The 21,835-nt window shown below is 40.0% G+C and overlaps 1 protein-coding gene across 1 annotated transcript in view; it reads left to right on the top strand.

The window, feature by feature from the left end:
* The window catches only part of LOC117296962, a 77,162-nt gene that overhangs the window by 32,827 nt on the left and 22,500 nt on the right, over positions 1-21,835 (top strand). The window contains exons 7-10 of the mRNA XM_033780066.1: positions 3,125-3,575; positions 8,039-8,131; positions 10,963-11,033; positions 20,834-21,038. Of these exons, the coding sequence (XP_033635957.1) occupies positions 3,125-3,575; positions 8,039-8,131; positions 10,963-11,033; positions 20,834-21,038 (820 nt within the window). The remainder of the gene's footprint in view (positions 1-3,124; positions 3,576-8,038; positions 8,132-10,962; positions 11,034-20,833; positions 21,039-21,835) is intronic.

Below are 21,835 nucleotides of genomic sequence, written 5' to 3'. Positions count from 1 at the left end.
GTACTTCAATCATGCTCCAAAGTTTACTGACTTGATTTCACTTTGCATCTTCTGCAAAGTCAACCTACTTCAGTTTCTACAGATGTCTCACTTCAACATTCTCTTGTAGAATGGATTTGTTCATTACATGTAGTATACTCACTAAGAGTATTTACCCTCCTCATGGTTATGGGGTGGTGGGATGTGCAGATCGATGGCCCTCGGTAGGCACCTTATGAAGTTGAATGTTGAAGTTGAATGTTGTATGGGCCCACAGAGGTGGAACAATTGGAACGTAAGCCTTGGGGCATATCACGTACCGCCCATGCAGTGTCTCGTGAGGGCTGGAGGTGTAATCCCGGGCGCTATGAACTCCCAGCTTTCAGGTCTAGCCGTGAGCTGGGGAGGGGTTAGGAGCCAGACATCAAAGTATATGCTTGTCATCGTGGGTTTGTCAGTCGGTACACCTCACTTGTCGAATCTGTTCTTTCTTATGATCGCACTTTCCAATGCTGTGTTTTGTTTCCTTCCCCCGTATGTTTTTTGTTAGGAGTTTTCAGGTAATTCAATAGATTGATGTTGTCAAAACGTAGGAATACCGCATTTTGTTATATTGTTGGTGTTATTGTGTGAGTAGGTTAAACAATTTTATGAAGACCGGGATAAGAAAAGAAAAAAAACGAGCCCCCTCGACTTTTGAATCCCTCAAGATTCCCTTCCCCAGGATGCTTTAAAAATCTGCCACGGATATACCAGGGCCCAACAGTTTCATATGATCTGTTAAGCAGAAAATACTGCTTAACAAATTTCTTACCAGCCAAAAATTTAGTCGGGCACCAGCCACAAGTCCACAACGTTTCAAATTTAAGTAAAGTTGGGCTGGTAACAAGTTTCTGCTAAGCAATACTATTTTGTGCTAAGCCAGTTTTCCTCCCAATACAGGCTTTATGAAAACAGGCCCTGGCCTGTTGGGAGCATCGCCACGATCGCATTCCAAACTGCATCATGGCAAGGTAGTAGGCCTAGTTTATTAGTGCCAGGAATGCTTTATTTTGGTTTGTCATTGTCCCATCATATTGTGGGTTAGTTTCTTTGTGTTCTTCGGGACGATTTTTGGATGTACGTCGAAGGATTTGCCTGGGATATGTAGACTGGATCCTTATGCTGCGTCACAGTAAAACGTTGATATAAACAAAACACCAGTCTACTTACAACGTTTTTTTTAATGGGGCACACTGTTTCAAACATGTCCTTCCGTGTGTGTGTGTCTTGTGATTCGTGTGTGCGTGCAAGCGTGTGAACAAAATATGTTGAACTCAGATGGACTCAAAACTTTTCGTGTGGATTGGTCTTGGGATCTTACCCACCCACAGCAAGGTTGTAGCTACCACAATCGGAGCCGGTCGGCTATGACTGGCCCCAGCCGACCAGGATCCAACAAAAAAATAACAAACTCCGACCGACATAAATTAATGTCAAAAATCATGTCAAACTCCTAATTTAGATGTGTATATTTGATTTCTGTAAAAACAATCTAACAATTTTCACTCCAAAACCGCGATCTTCTCCGCGATTGTTTCTTAAAAATAAGCCGCTTGAATGCTGCGAGTTTATGGAGGCCAGCAGCGCACTAGTACTAAAAAAGCACGCACAATCTCCAGCATGCGTGATGCACACAACCACATGGTAATCCTCACACGGTCGTCCACTGGTCCATGCAGCATGCACAGCACATAACACACACAGTCCAAAATCCATTTTAACCAAGATTGATAAATCCATATTCATGATCTTCTTGACTAGTGTTCTTCACGAACGGAGTAAAGAATTGCCGCAATTGAGATCAGAACATGTTCAAAACAACCGATTCTCAAACCACGTATTCATTTACATGGTTGTTGATGGAAAATGGATAATTTAGGGCATAACTTAAGAGATAAAATCTTCCAAAAACGCAATTTTAGGGACTTCACTTCTGTGTTTTTTTATTTTTATTTGATTTTTTATGTTTCAATTTTTTTTGTATTATACATGCAGGCTAGTGAAAAAACCTGCAGGCGATCGTGAATTTTGGTTTGACTGAAAAAAAAGTTAATTAATGGGTGGACAAGGTTGTCCAAGTTGCATGAAATTTTTATTTAGAATTTTCAGATTGTGGGTAGTGTTGATGATTTTTCCTGTCTATTTTTTACTTGTGCAAAAGAAATGAAAACATCAAAAATGAAATGACAATAATCGATTGAGTTTATTGACAGCACTTCGTTCGTAAATTGTCAATGAATTTCTTGTTTACAAAATGTGCTCCTTTTTGAAATGGAATAGTCTAGATTTTGCGGCAGTGATCGGACATGTGTCCCGTCATCCCGTGAACTTGTCTCTCCACTCTGCATTACCTGCTGATGAATGTATGCAAGCTTTTCAATTGATAAATCTCCACACAAAAATTCTGCCTACAAAAAAATTCCCTACATACATGTACCTACCCTATTTTGATATGAGATTTAAATCGGAAGCAGACTATTTTATTTATTTTACCTTTATCTTATTTTACATCTTACTGTAAAACTTAATAAAATTATTTATTTATTTTCTATGGCTCCCTGGACATGTTTTTCCTAAAAAAATTGACTATGTCAAAGGCACAACGGGCAAGAGAGAGCCTGGGGAACCCATCAAAGCTTAAACAAAACCTAAAACCCTTCAGCTTTGAAAGACGCTGCCCCTTGATCCCACCTGGTTGTGAGGCGCTACGCTGCCCTCATACACCACCCTCTCGACCAAGCTCAGGACAAAATTAGCCGGCATCCAATTTGCCCTAGCTACAACCTTGAGCCCCAGTGGTCTGTCCTTTTTGGACTGTAGGCAAACAAATTTGTCATTATGGCTAAAACAAAGGAAATGGTGTCTGAGCAATATCTCAAGAAGTACTTGTCTTATCAAGTCCAAGCTTACTTTGTGGATTAGTCTTTGGTTGTGGATTGGTCTTGGGATGATTCCCCCCCCTCACCCCCAGAGGTCTGTCGATGTTGGACTTAAGGTAGAACAAATTGTCAATATCATGTGTTTTCTTATTTCAAATGTGTTGAGTGGATATGACTCTTGACATTTCTCAAAACATTGCTTCTTGTGTATTTTTCTCTCGTAGGAAGCTCAAGAAATGTTATGTCCAAACTGTGGAACATGGTCTTCAACTGTAGAACATTGCTCTTCCTGTGATATAAATTTTAGTCAACAGTTGCCCAAGAAATACCGTAATAAATGTGGTCACATGGGAGTATGTACGAGCAAAACATGCCTTGTACACGATAAAACAGCATCGGCTGCATGTACCTCTCTTCCATTAATATACATAGTATCCAAAACAGACAATGAACAAATTGCGGTTAGTCAACAAAAAATTAGGGATAATACCAGATTGAAACTTACTAAACATGTTGCAAGTCCACCTGGCAATACATCAAAGGGTCTACTTGCAACCAATATGTTCTACACAAGCCAAACTGCAGATTGTACTTCACTCATTAAACCTTCAATGTCTGCCAAGATTACTCCAAAGCCAAAAAGAAGACAAAGCAGGGGAAAGATTACAGAACCAGGTAAGTATTATGTCAAATGCTTTAAATATCTGTTTAAAGTACTTGATGTTTAACTTTAGCTGGCAGTTAGAAATTAGAATAGTGTTTTGTTTCTGTTTGAGTGTAAAGCTTTGTGACTGTTCATGCCCAGTTTGGTGGTAATTTAGGACTCGTCACAGAACTGGGAATGAGCAGCCCTGTAATGGTCTACTCAAGTACTCATTTTTGTATAATACCCATCAGTGCTAATCTTGTCTTAAACAAGTACATGTAAAATGGCTGTTGTGTTCCACATAACTTGATGACAAACAGAAGCAGTTGTCTTGAGTCTTGAGTTGGGTTATCCCTTTGCAGCACAAATTTGGCAAGAAAGCGAAGAAAGAAAATAAACAAAAGTGGGGCCAAAAAGCACAAAAAGTTGACAAAATCCAATAAAACTAGGGTGTAGGTTAAAAAGCTTGACTTGAAGATTTGGAGGAGCATGGAACCAACCTGTAGCCTTGTCCCTTTGATAGCAGGCATGGCCGCTTCCTGGAAGGCAGTGGATGATGTAGCCAGGACAGCAGCTGCAGGCAACTGGTTCCAAATCTTCACAGTGCGTGGATAGAAGTAGTCTCGGTGCAAGACGTTGTTGTTCATTATACTATCCAATCCGCGGCGCGCACATTACTACCGAACAATAGCGGGAGCTGTTGGAAAACTTCCAGATCACCTTTACACATCGCACTAACTGACGGATTTCGCACTAATCGGCGGTATAGTCGCAACATGTGAGTTGTGTTGATTGTATGGTTTTATGGTTTTACTAACTCAACAAAACCGTCTTGCACCAAGACTAGGATAGAAGGAGAACCTATACAGGTCAATGGATGCATCAGGAATTGTATTTTCAATGGGTGGTCATGACATCCAATGTAGTGCGCTGGTTGGATAATTGATGGAAACTGGATATTGACGAGCCCATGGTGGATTTTATAGAACATTGTCATTTGGAAAAGTAGCCGCCTGTTATGAAGTGGATCCCAGCCCAGGGTAGTGATTAGGGGCGTGACCGATGTTCTGCGGTAGTCACCAAAGAGCGGTTGACTACATCTAGTGTGTATGTGTTCCTTACCTGGGCGGCATACTCAAGTTGTACATGTAGGCAGATGAGCTTTTCCCGTTACTGAAGACGAAACCTTTCCCCATGATGAGTGGGCTCCATTCACTGATACAGCTGAATCCAGTTGTCTAAAAACGAACAAATCCGGTTGTCTCAAAACGAACAAATCCAATCTAGTGTAGAGCCTCTGATACCATAGTGGTCAAGCTTGACGGAGAAGAGATGAGGAACTTTGTCAAACGCCTCGCTGAAACTGAGCAGTATGACATCGGTTTGGCCACGATGCTGTAGTGTGGAAGCCAAGTCACGAGTGGATGTGATAAAGTTGGGTAACAGATTCCCTTTGGCTAAATCACAGGTTCAATGACTGTGAACTGACGCACTAGCTAAAAAGAAGCCTTATATTTTATGTGGTAACAAATTAGAAGAATGTTCAAAGTCATCTGGAAATAGATTTTATTTTTCAAACAGGTAGCGCCTGGTGTTCTTCTGTGTGCAGTTAAACATGCGCCTTATGCGATGGTGCGCCTTGTCTGTTGGCGTTAGATTTTTTGGGGGTCATTTTAGGGTCCTGCGTCTTATCCGCCGAGCGTCTTATCCGCAGGAAAATACGGTAATTTTTAATTTAAAATAAAGCGTGTACAGTTTAAAGTCACCTGGAAATATAATTTTGTTCTTCTTTAAACTAATTAGAGTAAATAAAATAATTTTTTAGTAATTGTTTTTAACGATTTATACGTTTAAAAGTTGTGTGTGGGGTGACTCCGCCTACCCCTTTTGTGACGTCAATCGAGGCAGACTTTGCCTCGATCGAACATCAAACACGCGTACGTATGTGCTAGTACATTCAAGTCCTAGTCGTGAGTTTTACGTTTCCGAAAACTTTTTTTCTTGCATTTTTCCGGCAATGTCGACCAGGTGTATTGCTGCTGGATGCAGCAAAACAACTAAAGATGGGGTCAGTTTGCAAAGTGGTCCGGTCCGACGTCTTTTCCAGCGCTGTGCAGCAAACACTTCGAGCCGTCGTGCTTCGAGAATCCGGAATACACTTTTTGACATGAAGAGAAAAGTTCTTTTCTAAAACATGACGCCATCGCAACAATTTTTCCAGCTAGTGGGGAAGTTGAAGAAGAAGACGTAACGAACCTAAAGGAGCATTTGCCGAGCGTGAAAAAAATCAGGTATTGTTTCAACCTTGAGGGCATTTTTTTAGCTTGCGCCAAGCGTCACTATCTTGTGTTGGCACTTCATGCGATTCATCACGCCTCGATTGACATCACAAACAGCGCCCTCTCGGGTCGGGCTTATTTTCAAATTGGTAAAAAACATGGAAACTCATTTTTTTAAACCTTAGTTAATTGTTTATTCATATTCCACTCATCAAAACACATATGTTAGTGACAAAAGCTTTATTTTGACAAAATACCACTTCCAGATGACTTTAAACATACAATCTGCTAATATACTTAGAGAATGAATATCGCCAAGGTTTTAAATACTTGTTGTGGCAAACAATGGGGAAGTATGTTCCAGATAACCTGCACCATGAATAATACGGATTGCTTTTTCTGTAACAAAACAATTTATTACAACCTGATGTAGATGAACCCCAGACAAGAGAAGCATAATTCTTTGAGTGCAAGTAAATATAAACAGTAAATTGGCAAGTTCATTGAGTTTTACTTGGACTCCACTGAAGAGAATGTTTTGAGTTCACCGGTAACAAGCTGGTAGCGAATGACTGCAGGAACAGTCCACAGGATGAATGAGAACTTGACTCTGGTATCTTTATGAAGGTTGGGAAGATGTATCTCTCGCAACACTTTTCTCTGATGTCTCACCTTTCTTGTTAATATACATCGTCAGACACAAAGATGGTTGATCTGCATTTTTCAGGATGAGAACCTTGTCACTGTACCGTAAAAGTTTAATGGAATCGGTCTAAAGCTCTTGGTCGAACCGCCATCTCCTGGGTGTTGTTTACGGCCAGTGCGATGTGCTCTATCAACCTCAATGGTGGAACTTAACTTCATATGCTCAGTTAGAAACTTGGACACGAACTCTTCACAGGGTTGATCGCCTTCATGTCACTCGGGATGTTATGGAGAACAATATTGCATCGGCGTCAACGGTTTTGAAGGTCTCCAATGGCTGACTCAAAGGAGGTCACCATGTAATCAACTTGCTTGTCGTGTTTCTTGAATCATTTTCTTTATCAGCTCATATTTATTTTCAAGAAATGAAACTGCATGTAGATTTTAAATTGTCCAAAGATTTCGCTGAAATCAAGAACTGATGAAAATTTGCATTTAATTTGTTGAGCCCAGTGTAAAACCATGTTACTGCAATTCACGCAAGCCCATCACCTAAGAAGGTACATTATGCTTATACATGTAAGTTCTCTGTCCTCATTAGTTTCACATATGACCAAAATGGTTTGGGTTGTTCCGTCAAGCTGCCAACATTGGTTTTTGAAAATCAGGAAGATTTTTATTTTAAAATCAGAAAGACTCGATCTAAGCGCGTGTCACAACAATTTTTGCTGAAATAAAAACCAATATTCATAAACAGGTATGTACATTTGAAATATTACTAAAGAATATTGCTGTTCATGTTCAATTTTTAACCCAGTGAATAAAGTTTCGGCCTTTATTAAACTGCTCTCAGAGCCCGATTTTCTAAAACAATCTGCAATGCCTAGCGTGTTGGCTTGCAGTTGCACTACTGCAATGCTTCTCAGAATCTCTGTGTCTCAGTATGTCATTTCGTCCGCCGTACTTTATAAACATCTGAATTGCAAATTGTGCAAAACGCATGACTTTTATCTTTGGATGAGTGCTTTATACATGGCCATTCTTTGTGGTAGTCGTCTTTGTATATTTGAGCATATTTAATTTGTTTCAGCAACTTACCGGTTGCTCTGCTGGGCGCAGCCATTTTGCTTGCTCGATTGGGGTAGTCTTGGTTCCAAGACCATTGGTGTTGCGCCGCTCATTCATAAATCCAAAGTCCCTGCACACATTACCAGCATGTACAGTTTGCCGTGTATCAGAGCGTTGGTTGTGTGTGAACTTTGGTTGTGTGTGAGTTGGGGTCCATAATTCCCATTTAATATCTGGAAAGTTTAAGTCACGTCCTGCTACAATGATGTTAGGTAATTTGCTTTGGTGTTTACATGTAGTAGTAATGCTAGATAGAGACTTTGAAAGTGATTTAATAGCTTTGGGCCGTAGAAGCGAGCAAGTGGTAAATTTTGTTTCTATCTTAATGTTTTTAATTGCATTTTAATTTTATGAAATTTTAATCAATTTCTGAAAACTGTTTCTGTTAAATTTGAGTGATTGCTTTTGCTGTTAACACATTTGTATGTTTTGTTATTCAGTTGTGATTTCAATTGACAGTGATAGTGGGGAAGATGATCCTCGTAGTTTGTCTACAAACAGTGTGACTGAGATGACTACCAACAGTGCCAGAGGTAAGTTGTTTAAGTATAGGATAATGCCAGAGGTGCACGCCATTCTTGGGTACAAATGGCCCGAGGGCGAAGCCCGATGGCCATTCGTACCCACAAATGACGCGTTCACCAAATATGCTCGTTCCTTCGACAGTGGCATCATGGGTCGGGAGCGAAAGTGGCAGCAGAATTTTTTTTTCAAAGTGCCAAGAGTGATTTACCATAATTGTTTGCTTAATTTTAACTGACTGATCATGGTAATTAATATTTTCCTTAGTATTTGTGTAGGTTTCATAATGTTTTAGTCTTATAGGTTGTTTAATTTATGAAACTAGGTCAAAGGCAAGTTGTAAACAGTCTTTGAAGAAAAAAGAACAAACAGTTACAAAAGGCAGTGCCAGTAAGTAATTCCACTGGGCAAAAAAACATATGTATGTGCATTGAACAATAAATTCGGGGAGGTTTTAGTGAGGAGAAAACAGCAAAACCGACTTGAGATTTGAAAATAAATATCATGAACCAGTTGTTGAACATATGCGGATGGTACGATTGTCACAACTATTGTTGCTTAGCTATGCTGTTTTACAGAGAATAGAGGCTCAAACTTTCGAGCAGAAAAAACATTGTTTGTCAACTGCATTATATTAAAACACCCAAGAGATGCAAACAATGAAATCCAAAAAAGTCTTGATGTTTCAAACAAACTCTACAAAGAACGAACGACGTGCCCTTGAATTGCTAGCAGGAAAAAAACATTGTCATGTTTGCTGCCGTCGAGTTTGGAAAACTGGGGAACCAATCTACAAAGCAACTGCAGAATGTATGCTGTATAAGGTGCATTGAACTGCACCATGTGTCACTCAGTTGTCGATACAGACGTCATAGTAGAAAAATCCAGAGCGAGATGGTTTATGCAGACATGCCAACTAGTATGTTTTTCCCGTATTTCGTACGGGTTTTTGTAAAAAATACGGGTGTACTGGTTTTGCAAAAAAAATACGGTTTGAGCATCGCCACCGCAAAAATACAATTTTATCCCAGTTGGCCGTCGTGCCCTTTTTTAACTCAAGTTCAATATTTTTTTATTGACACAAATAAATTTTCGGCCGACTACTTACGGCCGATAATGATTATCCAGTGAACTCCACTATTATTCCACGGGGGGTATTCCTTATTCAACTTTCACCACATACCGAGCGAGCGCAACGGAGATTCCCTCGCATCCATCATTGCACGCACGCTAGTAGCACAAACCTGCAGTGCTTACTACACGCCAGTTTATCTGACGTCCCGATTTCACAGGGAACCCGTCTAACACAATTCATGTAACAACAGAGGGCGCTGTTGTCAAATGCCCTTATATGGTAGCGGTCGTTTTGTGAACGGACGAATCGAGTTTGCAAAATATTTTTTTGCCAAAATAAAGACACAAAAGATATAGAGCGCCTGAAGCGAGATTTTTATAAGATAAATTTAAGAACTATGCCCCCAAATACAACAAACAAAACTTTTTTGGATGATTTGTTTTTTTGTCTTCTTCATTGAAATTAAATTGGTTTTGTTTTGTACTTGTCTTCTTTTGACAAAGAAAATGATATTTAATTAATTGACTATATGAAATAGGATATGATTAATCAATGTCTTTAAGATATGATTTATCAATATCTTTTTTTCATACAAAACCTGTTCCATTGGGTTAACCACCCGTAGGAAACCTCTGCCCAATTTTATAATTTTTTTAGTTTTTTTTAATTTTATTTGTAGTTTTTTTCTTCAAGTTTTAATTAACTGGTTTTATTAGGCTGTTTGGTAATTTAATGGCCTTCACACCTTCTCTATTTTGCCTGTCTCAGGGCTAGAAACTACGTCTACGCGTGTTGACAAAAAAATACAGGTTTTTGATGCAAAATACAGGTTTTGGGGTTTCAAAATACAGTTTTGTGATCCCAGAGGTTGTCATGTCTGCACAACACCTTTAAGATGACATCCTGTGACTTCTTATAATGTTATAATGACATCCTTGTTTCGTAATGATCATTGCACCAATACCTTTCATCACTGAAAGTTTCATTGCAATTGCTCTTTAGGAACATTGCAAATCAGTACTGTAATTTCTGAAGATGACAAATAAAAAATTAAAAAATAATAATGCAAATTTTTTTAAACAAAAACAAGAGCTGTTTCGTAAGTTCAGTAATTTTCACTGAAATTATTAGACAGCACAGCTTCAACCAAGCCGGGCCAGTCCATACATGTATGTGCAGTCCAAAAAACCCATTCCTATTGTTCCAAATCTTCAGACACTACATTTGTACCTTATTAGGGACTTAAATGGAAGGTACATGTTTGGTAATTACTCAAAACAAACATGAACTTAAAAACTGATTTGGTAAAGAGCATTGGAGAGCTGTTGATAGTATAACACATTGTGGGAAACGACTCCCTCTGAAGTATGAGAAAGAGGTAATTTCTCACTAAAATAATAAAAGACTTCTAGCTAGAAGTTTTTTATTCCTATCTGGAAGCTCACAAATTCGTCCAACAAGGGTGTTTTTTTCTTTCATAATTTTTTCGCAACTTCGATGACCATTGAGCCCAGATTTTCACAGGCTTGTTATTTTATAACTGGTCTTTGACAATTACCAAACGTGTAATTTTTTTTTTTTTTTTTTTTTGGGTGGGGGGGGGTATTTCATTGGGACAGTTCAATATTTCAGAGCACCTTGGACTGGATTCTTGTTGGTACCTGGCAGAAAGATACCTATGTATATATAGTGTCTAATTAAGCGATGTCCATCAATATACACATGTACATGTAGTTGGTTTGGTTGATTTTGTTTTCAATATTCCAGTTACATTACAGGAGTCAGATGAAGGCATCAATGGACACACCTTATCACGCAAGGCAATGATGAGAGACAAGGTTGGTCATTTCAAACTTGTAATCAATATTATTGCATTTTTCTAATGTTATAACCAAACAGAAGATCAAGCAGCAATTTAACACTCACTTGGAAGAGAGTTTCATGTCAATTTGAAAACTGTTTTTTGAACCTCCATATTGCTCACTTCTCTTTCCTTTCTTATTAAGGGATGCCAGGGGCCGATTTCACTAAGCTTTTATTTGTGATCAACGCTAAATTGAATGCAAGCGCAACGCAAACCACAAAATCCATCGCAGTTGCAACAAGATGCATTTTTCGATTTCACTAAGGTATTTCTGCGACGTATTTTATTCATGATGGATTTATACAAAAACCTTTACCTTGAACAAGTCTCTTGTAGGATTGTTTGACCTTTGACCCATCATCGCTGGATTTCTTATTTGTATAGCACCTTCATCAAAAGTTTGCTCAAGTTTGCTGAGGCACATAAGAAATAAAAAGTCATTGATAGTAGGCCTCCTGAAACAAGTGGGCTTTCAGAAGTGCCTTGAATGTGTTGAATGATGTTGTGTCCCTGATGTGATTGGGAAGTTTATTCCAGAGCTTGGGTCCATATACCGAGAAGGCTCTATCAGCAAAAGTGATGTGACTTGTTCTTGGTACTACAAAGTATGGTGAACAGGAGCTGTTTGACCGAACTTGCAGAATGTTCATGATGTAATGAGGGGCTTGTTGATGTAAGGCCTTGAACATGAGAACGATGACCATAAAGTCGATCCTTTGTTGGATTGGGAGCCAGTGTAATTTATTGAGTTCCGTTTCTTTGCGTTTCTTTGTGATGAGTGTAGCAGCAGTTCGTTGCATGTTATTTAGCCTCCTCTTGAGTTTTTGGCTGACTCGAATCAGAAGACTTTTGCAGTAGTCGAGTCTTGAAGTGACCAAAGTGTGTACTGCAAGCTTGGTTGTGTCGATAGTCAGTAGTCTGCGGGCCTTGCCGATGTTAGTGAGATAGAAGTTGGCAGTCTTGATGATGCTTGAAACTTGCACGGACATGGTCATTGCAGGGTCAAACATGACTCCAACATTTCTGACTGGCTTGGTTTCGACTAAGACATCAACTCCTGCAACTTTAACTGATTGAAGATTAAACTTGGCGAGTTGTGCTCTGAAACCGATCGCTATGACCTCGGTCTTGTCAGCGTTGAGTTTGAGAAAATGACTTGACATCCAGCCCTGTACTTCAGTTATGCAGTCTTCTACGTCCGACACATTTTGAAGGACCTCAGAAGACTTGACAGGGCAAATAGATGTGTAAATCTGAGTGTCGTCTGTGTATAAGTGTAGTTCCAAGCCATGTTTATGAATGATCTGTCCAAGAGGAAGAATATATATCAAAAGTCTGCATAACAATAATACAAGTATCCCATGGGTTTGTTCTGTCATAGAAAAATAATACGTTCTTTTTTCCATGCATTATTCACGGACAGCAGACGCAGATGCATTGAATTTTACGATGGACTTGAGTTTTACTTCTACTCTAGAGCGCCCGCAAAAATCATTCGCAAACTTCACACGATTTCAACGGGCTTGCCACAGGCTTGCGATGAGTTTCAAACATCCAACTTCAGTGAAATTTTTTTTTAAACTGTTGTAAACTTGTGACAAATTTCCAATTAGCGATGGAAATTAGCTGTTTGCGATTGATTTAAAGTTTAGTGAGTTAAGCCCCTGGTTTCCGGCTTTTGCCGAAATACACTTTAGAAAGAAATGACTTTACACCCTCCTTGCCATTCCTGAACACACTAGACCCATTCATATTAAAACAACTCTTACCCTCATTACTATTCCTGAACACACTAGACCCATTCATATTGTAACAACTCTTACCCTCCTTACTATTCCTGAACACACTAGACCCATCCATATTGTAACAACTCTTACCCTCCTTACCATTCCTGAACACACTAGACCCATCCATATTGTAACAACTCTTACCCTCCTTACCTTTCCTGAACACACTAGACCCATCCATATTGTAACAACTCTTACCCTCCTTACTATTCCTGAACCCACTAGACCCATCCATATTGTAACAACTCTTACCCTCCTTACCTTTCCTGAACACACTAGACCCATCCATATTGTAACAACTCTTACCCTCCTTACCATTCCTGAACACACTAGACCCATTCATATTGTAACAACTCTTACCCTCACTATTCCTGAACACACTAGACCCATTCATATTGTAACAACTCTTACCCTCCTTACTATTCCTGAACACACTAGACCCATCCATATTGTAACAACTCTTACCCTCCTTACCATTCCTGAACACACTAGACCCATCCATATTGTAACAACTCTTACCCTCACTATTCCTGAACACACTAGACCCATTCATATTAAAACAACTCTTACCCTCCTTACCATTCCTGAACACACTAGACCCATCCATATTGTAACAACTCTTACCCTCCTTACCATTCCTGAACACACTAGACCCATCCATATTGTAACAACTCTTACCCTCCTTACCATTCCTGAACACACTAGACCCATTCATATTGTAACAACTCTTACCCTCACTATTCCTGAACACACTAGACCCATTCATATTGTAACAACTCTTACCCTCCTTACCATTCCTGAACACACTAGACCCATCCATATTGTAACAACTCTTACCCTCCTTACTATTCCTGAACACACTAGACCCATCCATATTGTAACAACTCTTACCCTCCTTACCATTCCTGAACACACTAGACCCATCCATATTGTAACAACTCTTACCCTCCTTACTATTCCTGAACACACTAGACCCATCCATATTGTAACAACTCTTACCCTCCTTACCATTCCTGAACACACTAGACCCATCCATATTGTAACAACTCTTACCCTCATTACCATTCCTGAACACACTAGACCCATCCATATTGTAACAACTCTTACCCTCCTTACTATTCCTGAACACACTAGACCCATTCATATTGTAACAACTCTTACCCTCCTTACCATTCCTGAACACACTAGACCCATTCATATTGTAACAACTCTTACCCTCCTTACTATTCCTGAACACACTAGACCCATCCATATTGTAACAACTCTTACCCTCCTTACCATTCCTGAACACACTAGACCCATCCATATTGTAACAACTCTTACCCTCCTTACTATTCCTGAACACACTAGACCCATCCATATTGTAACAACTCTTACCCTCCTTACCATTCCTGAACACACTAGACCCATCCATATTGTAACAACTCTTACCCTCATTACCATTCCTGAACACACTAGACCCATCCATATTGTAACAACTCTTACCCTCCTTACTATTCCTGAACACACTAGACCCATTCATATTAAGGCGCCTTGTCAAAACGTCCAAGCTGTTCCATTCCGCGTGCATTCTGCGGGAGTCCGCGGATTTTTGTAACAAAAGAACCCGTAGCAACCGGGAAGGTCCACGGCCACGACGGCTCATTTACATGTCAATAAACATGAATATTCCGGCGGCTCTGCGGAGCGACCGGTCGGCTATTGTGAAGCCCAGCTTATTTAAATATCAATAAGCATGATCATACGGCGGCTCCGCGGACCGGCTGCCGGCGGAACCGCGGAGGAACCCAGGTGGTGAACAATGGCTTTACCTTTGCATGGCAAAAGCAAACTAAGGGTGTGTAAAGCCATTTTCTCGTACGAGAAAGGCTTGGTTACATGACCGAAACATGTGAATTGTAGAAATGGTTTGTTTAGGCAGGTCTATGGACCACATTAATTATTGTGCTTTTGTTTCTCCTAGCCCATCTGGAAGTATTTGTTGTATTTTCATCTAATGTTGAAATGGCAGAATAAGTAATAATAATAATAATAAATAATCTTAGTAATAATAATAATAATAATTTCCATATTTTGGAGCAAGGTCAAAACATCCTTTCTCTGTGACTACCACGCCGTTTCATAGTGTTTCGCTATAATAGAAAACCTGACTTCCCAAACAATGCATCGTAGCCTCCCCCATACCCATGTATCGATCACTGTATCAATGACCCATCCACAACGTATTATGCAAAACTACCGCTAAACTGCAGTTCATCCTAAATAAAATTTAAACACCAAACAATTACATGATGGTCCAACGTGTGTAATGCACAAATTAATGTTTTAATTCGGCCTCTGGCCGTGAAAACCTTTTATTGTGAATAAACCATTAAAATGATCGGAATTGGCAGCCAGTGCAAACTTGTTTTTTACAAAATTCAACTTTTATTAACTAGGGTGGCAAATATTTTACATCGAATCAAACTTGTTTTTTTTATAGTAAGGGATTTATTTGGTGATGACATACTCATAAAGTTAATAACATTTTGAGTTGTTTAGCCGGGACTCAACATATTGTGCCTTTTCCAAAATACAAGCCTCGTGAATGGCTGTTTGATGCCTGTTGAATGCCTCTGGAATGTTGAGGTTCAAAGTCGCCGATTTGGTTGACTATAATGTCTAAACATGTAGCTGGCGATTATCACGTGAGCAGGATGGTCGGCTGGCACTACCAACGTGCGTGGTACAATGATCTTGTCGGTGCAGCCTGTCCGCTTCCAGGACGATGGTACTTACTAGTTGAAAATGTACCATTCTGGGAGAGCACGGCCGGTCCGCGTCCAAGCCGCTGATATTCATGACCTGAAAATACAACTTGTTTATTCATGAGACTTATTGTTACACCAACAATAGCGCCCGGCATGGATAGCTCATTAACTTCGCCGCGCTTCAACGCACATGGCCGTTCTTCCGCGGACTGTCCGAGGTCCTTAGCAACGGCGGTATTTGCTGTCCAGTCCGCAGACTGTCAGCGGAGGAACGCCCGGGACGTTTTGACAAGGCGCCTAAAACAACTCTTACCCTCATTACCATTCCTGAACACACTAGACCCATCCATATTGTAACAACTCTTACCCTCCTTACCATTCCTGAACACACTAGACCCATTCATATTGTAACAACTCTTACCCTCCTTACTATTCCTGAACACACTAGACCCATTCATATTAAAACAACTCTTACCCTCATTACCATTCCTGAACACACTAGACCCATCCATATTGTAACAACTCTTACCCTCCTTACCATTCCTGAACACACTAGACCCATCCATATTAAAACAACTCTTACCCTCATTACCATTCCTGAACACACTAGACCCATCCATATTCTAACAACTCTTACCCTCATTACCATTCCTGAACACACTAGACCCATCCATATTGTAACAACTCTTACCCTCCTTACTATTCCTGAACACACTAGACCCATCCATATTGTAACAACTCTTACCCTCCTTACCATTCCTGAACACACTAGACCCATCCATATTGTAACAACTCTTACCCTCATTACCATTCCTGAACACACTAGACCCATTCATATTGTAACAACTCTTACCCTCCTTACTATTCCTGAACACACTAGACCCATCCATATTGTAACAACTCTTACCCTCCTTACCATTCCTGAACACACTAGACCCATCCATATTGTAACAACTCTTACCCTCATTACCATTCCTGAACACACTAGACCCATCCATATTGTAACAACTCTTACCCTCCTTACCATTCCTGAACACACTAGACCCATCCATATTGTAACAACTCTTACCCTCCTTACTATTCCTGAACACACTAGACCCATCCATATTGTAACAACTCTTACCCTCATTACCATTCCTGAACACACTAGACCCATTCATATTAAAACAACTCTTACCCTCCTTACTATTCCTGAACACACTAGACCCATTCATATTAAAACAACTCTTACCCTCATTACCATTCCTGAACACACTAGACCCATCCATATTGTAACAACTCTTACCCTCCTTACTATTCCTGAACACACTAGACCCATCCATATTGAAACAACTCTTACCCTCCTTACCATTCCTGAACACACTAGACCCATTCATGTTGTAACAACTCTTACCCTCCTTACTATTCCTGAACACACTAGACCCATTCATATTAAAACAACTCTTACCCTCATTACTATTCCTGAACACACTAGACCCATCCATATTGTAACAACTCTTACCCTCCTTACCATTCCTGAACACACTAGACCCATTCATATTGTAACAACTCTTACCCTCCTTACTATTCCTGAACACACTAGACCCATTCATATTAAAACAACTCTTACCCTCATTACCATTCCTGAACACACTAGACCCATCCATATTGTAACAACTCTTACCCTCCTTACTATTCCTGAACACACTAGACCCATTCATATTGTAACAACTCTTACCCTCATTACCATTCCTGAACACACTAGACCCATCCATATTGTAACAACTCTTACCCTCCTTACCATTCCTGAACACACTAGACCCATCCATATTGTAACAACTCTTACCCTCATTACCATTCCTGAACACACTAGACCCATTCATATTGTAACAACTCTTACCCTCATCACCATTCCTGAACACACTAGACCCATCCATATTGAAACAACTCTTACCCTCCTTACCATTCCTGAACACACTAGACCCATTCATATTGTAACAACTCTTACCCTCCTTACTATTCCTGAACACACTAGACCCATTCATATTAAAACAACTCTTACCCTCATTACCATTCCTGAACACACTAGACCCATCCATATTGTAACAACTCTTACCCTCCTTACCATTCCTGAACACACTAGACCCATTCATATTGTAACAACTCTTACCCTCCTTACTATTCCTGAACACACTAGACCCATTCATATTAAAACAACTCTTACCCTCATTACCATTCCTGAACACACTAGACCCATCCATATTGTAACAACTCTTACCCTCCTTACCATTCCTGAACACACTAGACCCATCCATATTGTAACAACTCTTACCCTCCTTACCATTCCTGAACACACTAGACCCATCCATATTGTAACAACTCTTACCCTCATTACCATTCCTGAACACACTAGACCCATCCATATTGTAACAACTCTTACCCTCCTTACTATTCCTGAACACACTAGACCCATCCATATTGTAACAACTCTTACCCTCCTTACCATTCCTGAACACACTAGACCCATCCATATTGTAACAACTCTTACCCTCCTTACTATTCCTGAACACACTAGACCCATTCATATTGTAACAACTCTTACCCTCATTACCATTCCTGAACACACTAGACCCATCCATATTGTAACAACTCTTACCCTCCTTACCATTCCTGAACACACTAGACCCATTCATATTGTAACAACTCTTACCCTCCTTACCATTCCTGAACACACTAGACCCATTCATATTGTAACAACTCTTACCCTCCTTACTATTCCTGAACACACTAGACCCATCCATATTGTAACAACTCTTACCCTCATTACCATTCCTGAACACACTAGACCCATCCATATTGTAACAACTCTTACCCTCCTTACCATTCCTGAACACACTAGACCCATCCATATTGTAACAACTCTTACCCTCATTACCATTCCTGAACACACTAGACCCATCCATATTGTAACAACTCTTACCCTCCTTACCATTCCTGAACACACTAGACCCATCCATATTGTAACAACTCTTACCCTCCTTACTATTCCTGAACACACTAGACCCATCCATATTGTAACAACTCTTACCCTCCTTACCCTTCCTGAACACACTAGACCCATTCATATTGTAACAACTCTTACCCTCCTTACCATTCCTGAACACACTAGACCCATTCATATTAAAACAACTCTTACCCTCATTACTATTCCTGAACACACTAGACCCATCCATATTGTAACAACTCTTACCCTCCTTACTATTCCTGAACACACTAGACCCATCCATATTGAAACAACTCTTACCCTCCTTACCATTCCTGAACACACTAGACCCATTCATGTTGTAACAACTCTTACCCTCCTTACTATTCCTGAACACACTAGACCCATTCATATTAAAACAACTCTTACCCTCATTACTATTCCTGAACACACTAGACCCATCCATATTGTAACAACTCTTACACTCCTTACCATTCCTGAACACACTAGACCCATCCATATTGTAACAACTCTTACCCTCATTACCATTCCTGAACACACTAGACCCATTCATATTGTAACAACTCTTACCCTCATTACCATTCCTGAACACACTAGACCCATCCATATTGTAACAACTCTTACCCTCCTTACTATTCCTGAACACACTAGACCCATCCATATTGTAACAACTCTTACCCTCCTTACCATTCCTGAACACACTAGACCCATCCATATTGTAACAACTCTTACCCTTCTTACTATTCCTGAACACACTAGACCCATTCATATTGTAACAACTCTTACCCTCAATACTATTCCTGAACACACTAGACCAATCCATATTGTAACAACTCTTACCCTCCTTACTATTCCTGAACACACTAGACCCATTCATATTGTAACAACTCTTACCCTCCTTACTATTCCTGAACACACTAGACCCATTCATATTAAAACAACTCTTACCCTCATTACTATTCCTGAACACACTAGACCCATCCATATTGTAACAACTCTTACCCTCCTTACTATTTCTGAACACACTAGACCCATCCATATTGTAACAACTCTTACCCTCCTTACCATTCCTGAACACACTAGACCCATCCATATTGTAACAACTCTTACCCTCCTTACTATTCCTGAACACACTAGACCCATTCATATTGTAACAACTCTTACCCTCATTACCATTCCTGAACACACTAGACCCATCCATATTGTAACAACTCTTACCCTCCTTACCATTCCTGAACACACTAGACCCATCCATATTGTAACAACTCTTACCCTCCTTACTATTCCTGAACACACTAGACCCATCCATATTGTAACAACTCTTACCCTCATTACCATTCCTGAACACACTAGACCCATCCATATTGTAACAACTCTTACCCTCCTTACTATTCCTGAACACACTAGACCCATCCATATTGTAACAACTCTTACCCTCCTTACCATTCCTGAACACACTAGACCCATCCATATTGTAACAACTCTTACCCTCCTTACTATTCCTGAACACACTAGACCCATTCATATTGTAACAACTCTTACCCTCAATACTATTCCTGAACACACTAGACCCATCCATATTGTAACAACTCTTACCCTCCTTACTATTCCTGAACACACTAGACCCATTCATATTGTAACAACTCTTACCCACCTTACTATTCCTGAACACACTAGACCCATTCATATTGTAACAACTCTTACCCTCCTTACCATTCCTGAACACACTAGACCCATTCATATTAAAACAACTCTTACCCTCCTTACCATTCCTGAACACACTAGACCCATTCATATTGTAACAACTCTTACCCTCCTTACTATTCCTGAACACACTAGACCCATTCATATTGTAACAACTCTTACCCTCATTACCATTCCTGAACACACTAGACCCATCCATATTGTAACAACTCTTACCCTCCTTACCATTCTTGAACACACTAGACCCATCCATATTGCAACAACTCTTAAGGCCTGGTCCCACTGCAGCGATAACGAGAACGATAATGATCTCCATTAGTTGACTGAGCGTGCGCGTATTCTGCACGGAGTAATTCTACCAATATAATGCGTTCTCTTTGCGTTGTTATCGTTATCGTTGTCGTTATCGATGTAGTGTGACCAGGACTTTACCCTCATTACACACTAGACCCATCCATATTGCAACAACTCTTTCCCCCATACCTTTCCTATGTATGATATTTTAAAGTAACTCACAGTATAACAATTTTGTTTTGTTCTTCGTTGACAGTCAGGAAACTTAATGGAGTACAGGCAATGTAAAGGCCCATCAGGAATAGGTGCATGTAAAGGGTCCAATACTGCGTGTAGTGATGTAAAGTCAAAGGGTCCCGTTGTTAACCTAGCTGCCATAATGCTACGGTTTGGATCTCTGGGTGTTGATGAGCCAACACAAGTCCAGTTTAGTAGTGACTGCTTTCAGTTCTTTCTTGGAGGTAAGTAAGTTGCACCCCAACATTTATTTGTTACACAGATGCTCACAGATGTTTTGTTCAACTGAACACACTACATGGGGGTGTCGTGGCCTAGCGGATAAGAGCGCTGGACTCAAGTTCTGCAGACGTGCCAACTAGTACGTTTTTCCCGTATTTCGTACAGGTTTTTGTAAAAAATACGGGTGTACGGATTTTGCAAAAAAAATACGTTTTGAGCATCGCCACCGCAAAAATACAATTTTATCCCCGTTGGCCATCGTGCCCTTTGTGTTAACTCAAGTTCAATATTTTTTTATTGACACAAATAAGTTTTCGGCCGACTACTTACGGCCGATAATGATTATCCAGTGAACTCTATTCCATGGGGTATTCCTTATTCAACTTTCACCACACATCGAGCGAGCGCAATGGAGATTCCCTCGCATCTAACATTGCACGAAGCTAGTAGCACAAACCTGCATTGCATACTACACGCCAGTTTATCTGACGTCCCAATTTCACAGGGAACCAGTCTAACACAGAGGGCGCTGTTGTCAAATGCCCTTATATGGTATCGGTCGTTTTGTGAACAGACGGACGAATCGAGTTTGCAAAAGAATTTGCCAAAATAAAGACGCAAAAGATATAGAGCGCCTGAAGCGAGATTTTTTTAAGATAAATTTAAGAACTATGCCCCCAAATGCAACAAACGAAACATTTGGGATGATTTGTTATTTTTGTCTTCTTCATTGAAATTAAATTAGTTTTGTTTTGTACTTGTCTTCTTTTGACAAAGAAAATGATATTTAATTAATTGA

The sequence above is a fragment of the Asterias rubens genome, chromosome 11 (assembly GCF_902459465.1).
Source record: "Asterias rubens chromosome 11, eAstRub1.3, whole genome shotgun sequence".
In the NCBI taxonomy this organism is placed as follows: Eukaryota; Metazoa; Echinodermata; class Asteroidea; order Forcipulatida; family Asteriidae; genus Asterias; species Asterias rubens.
This window is presented reverse-complemented; position numbering and strand designations above follow the sequence as displayed.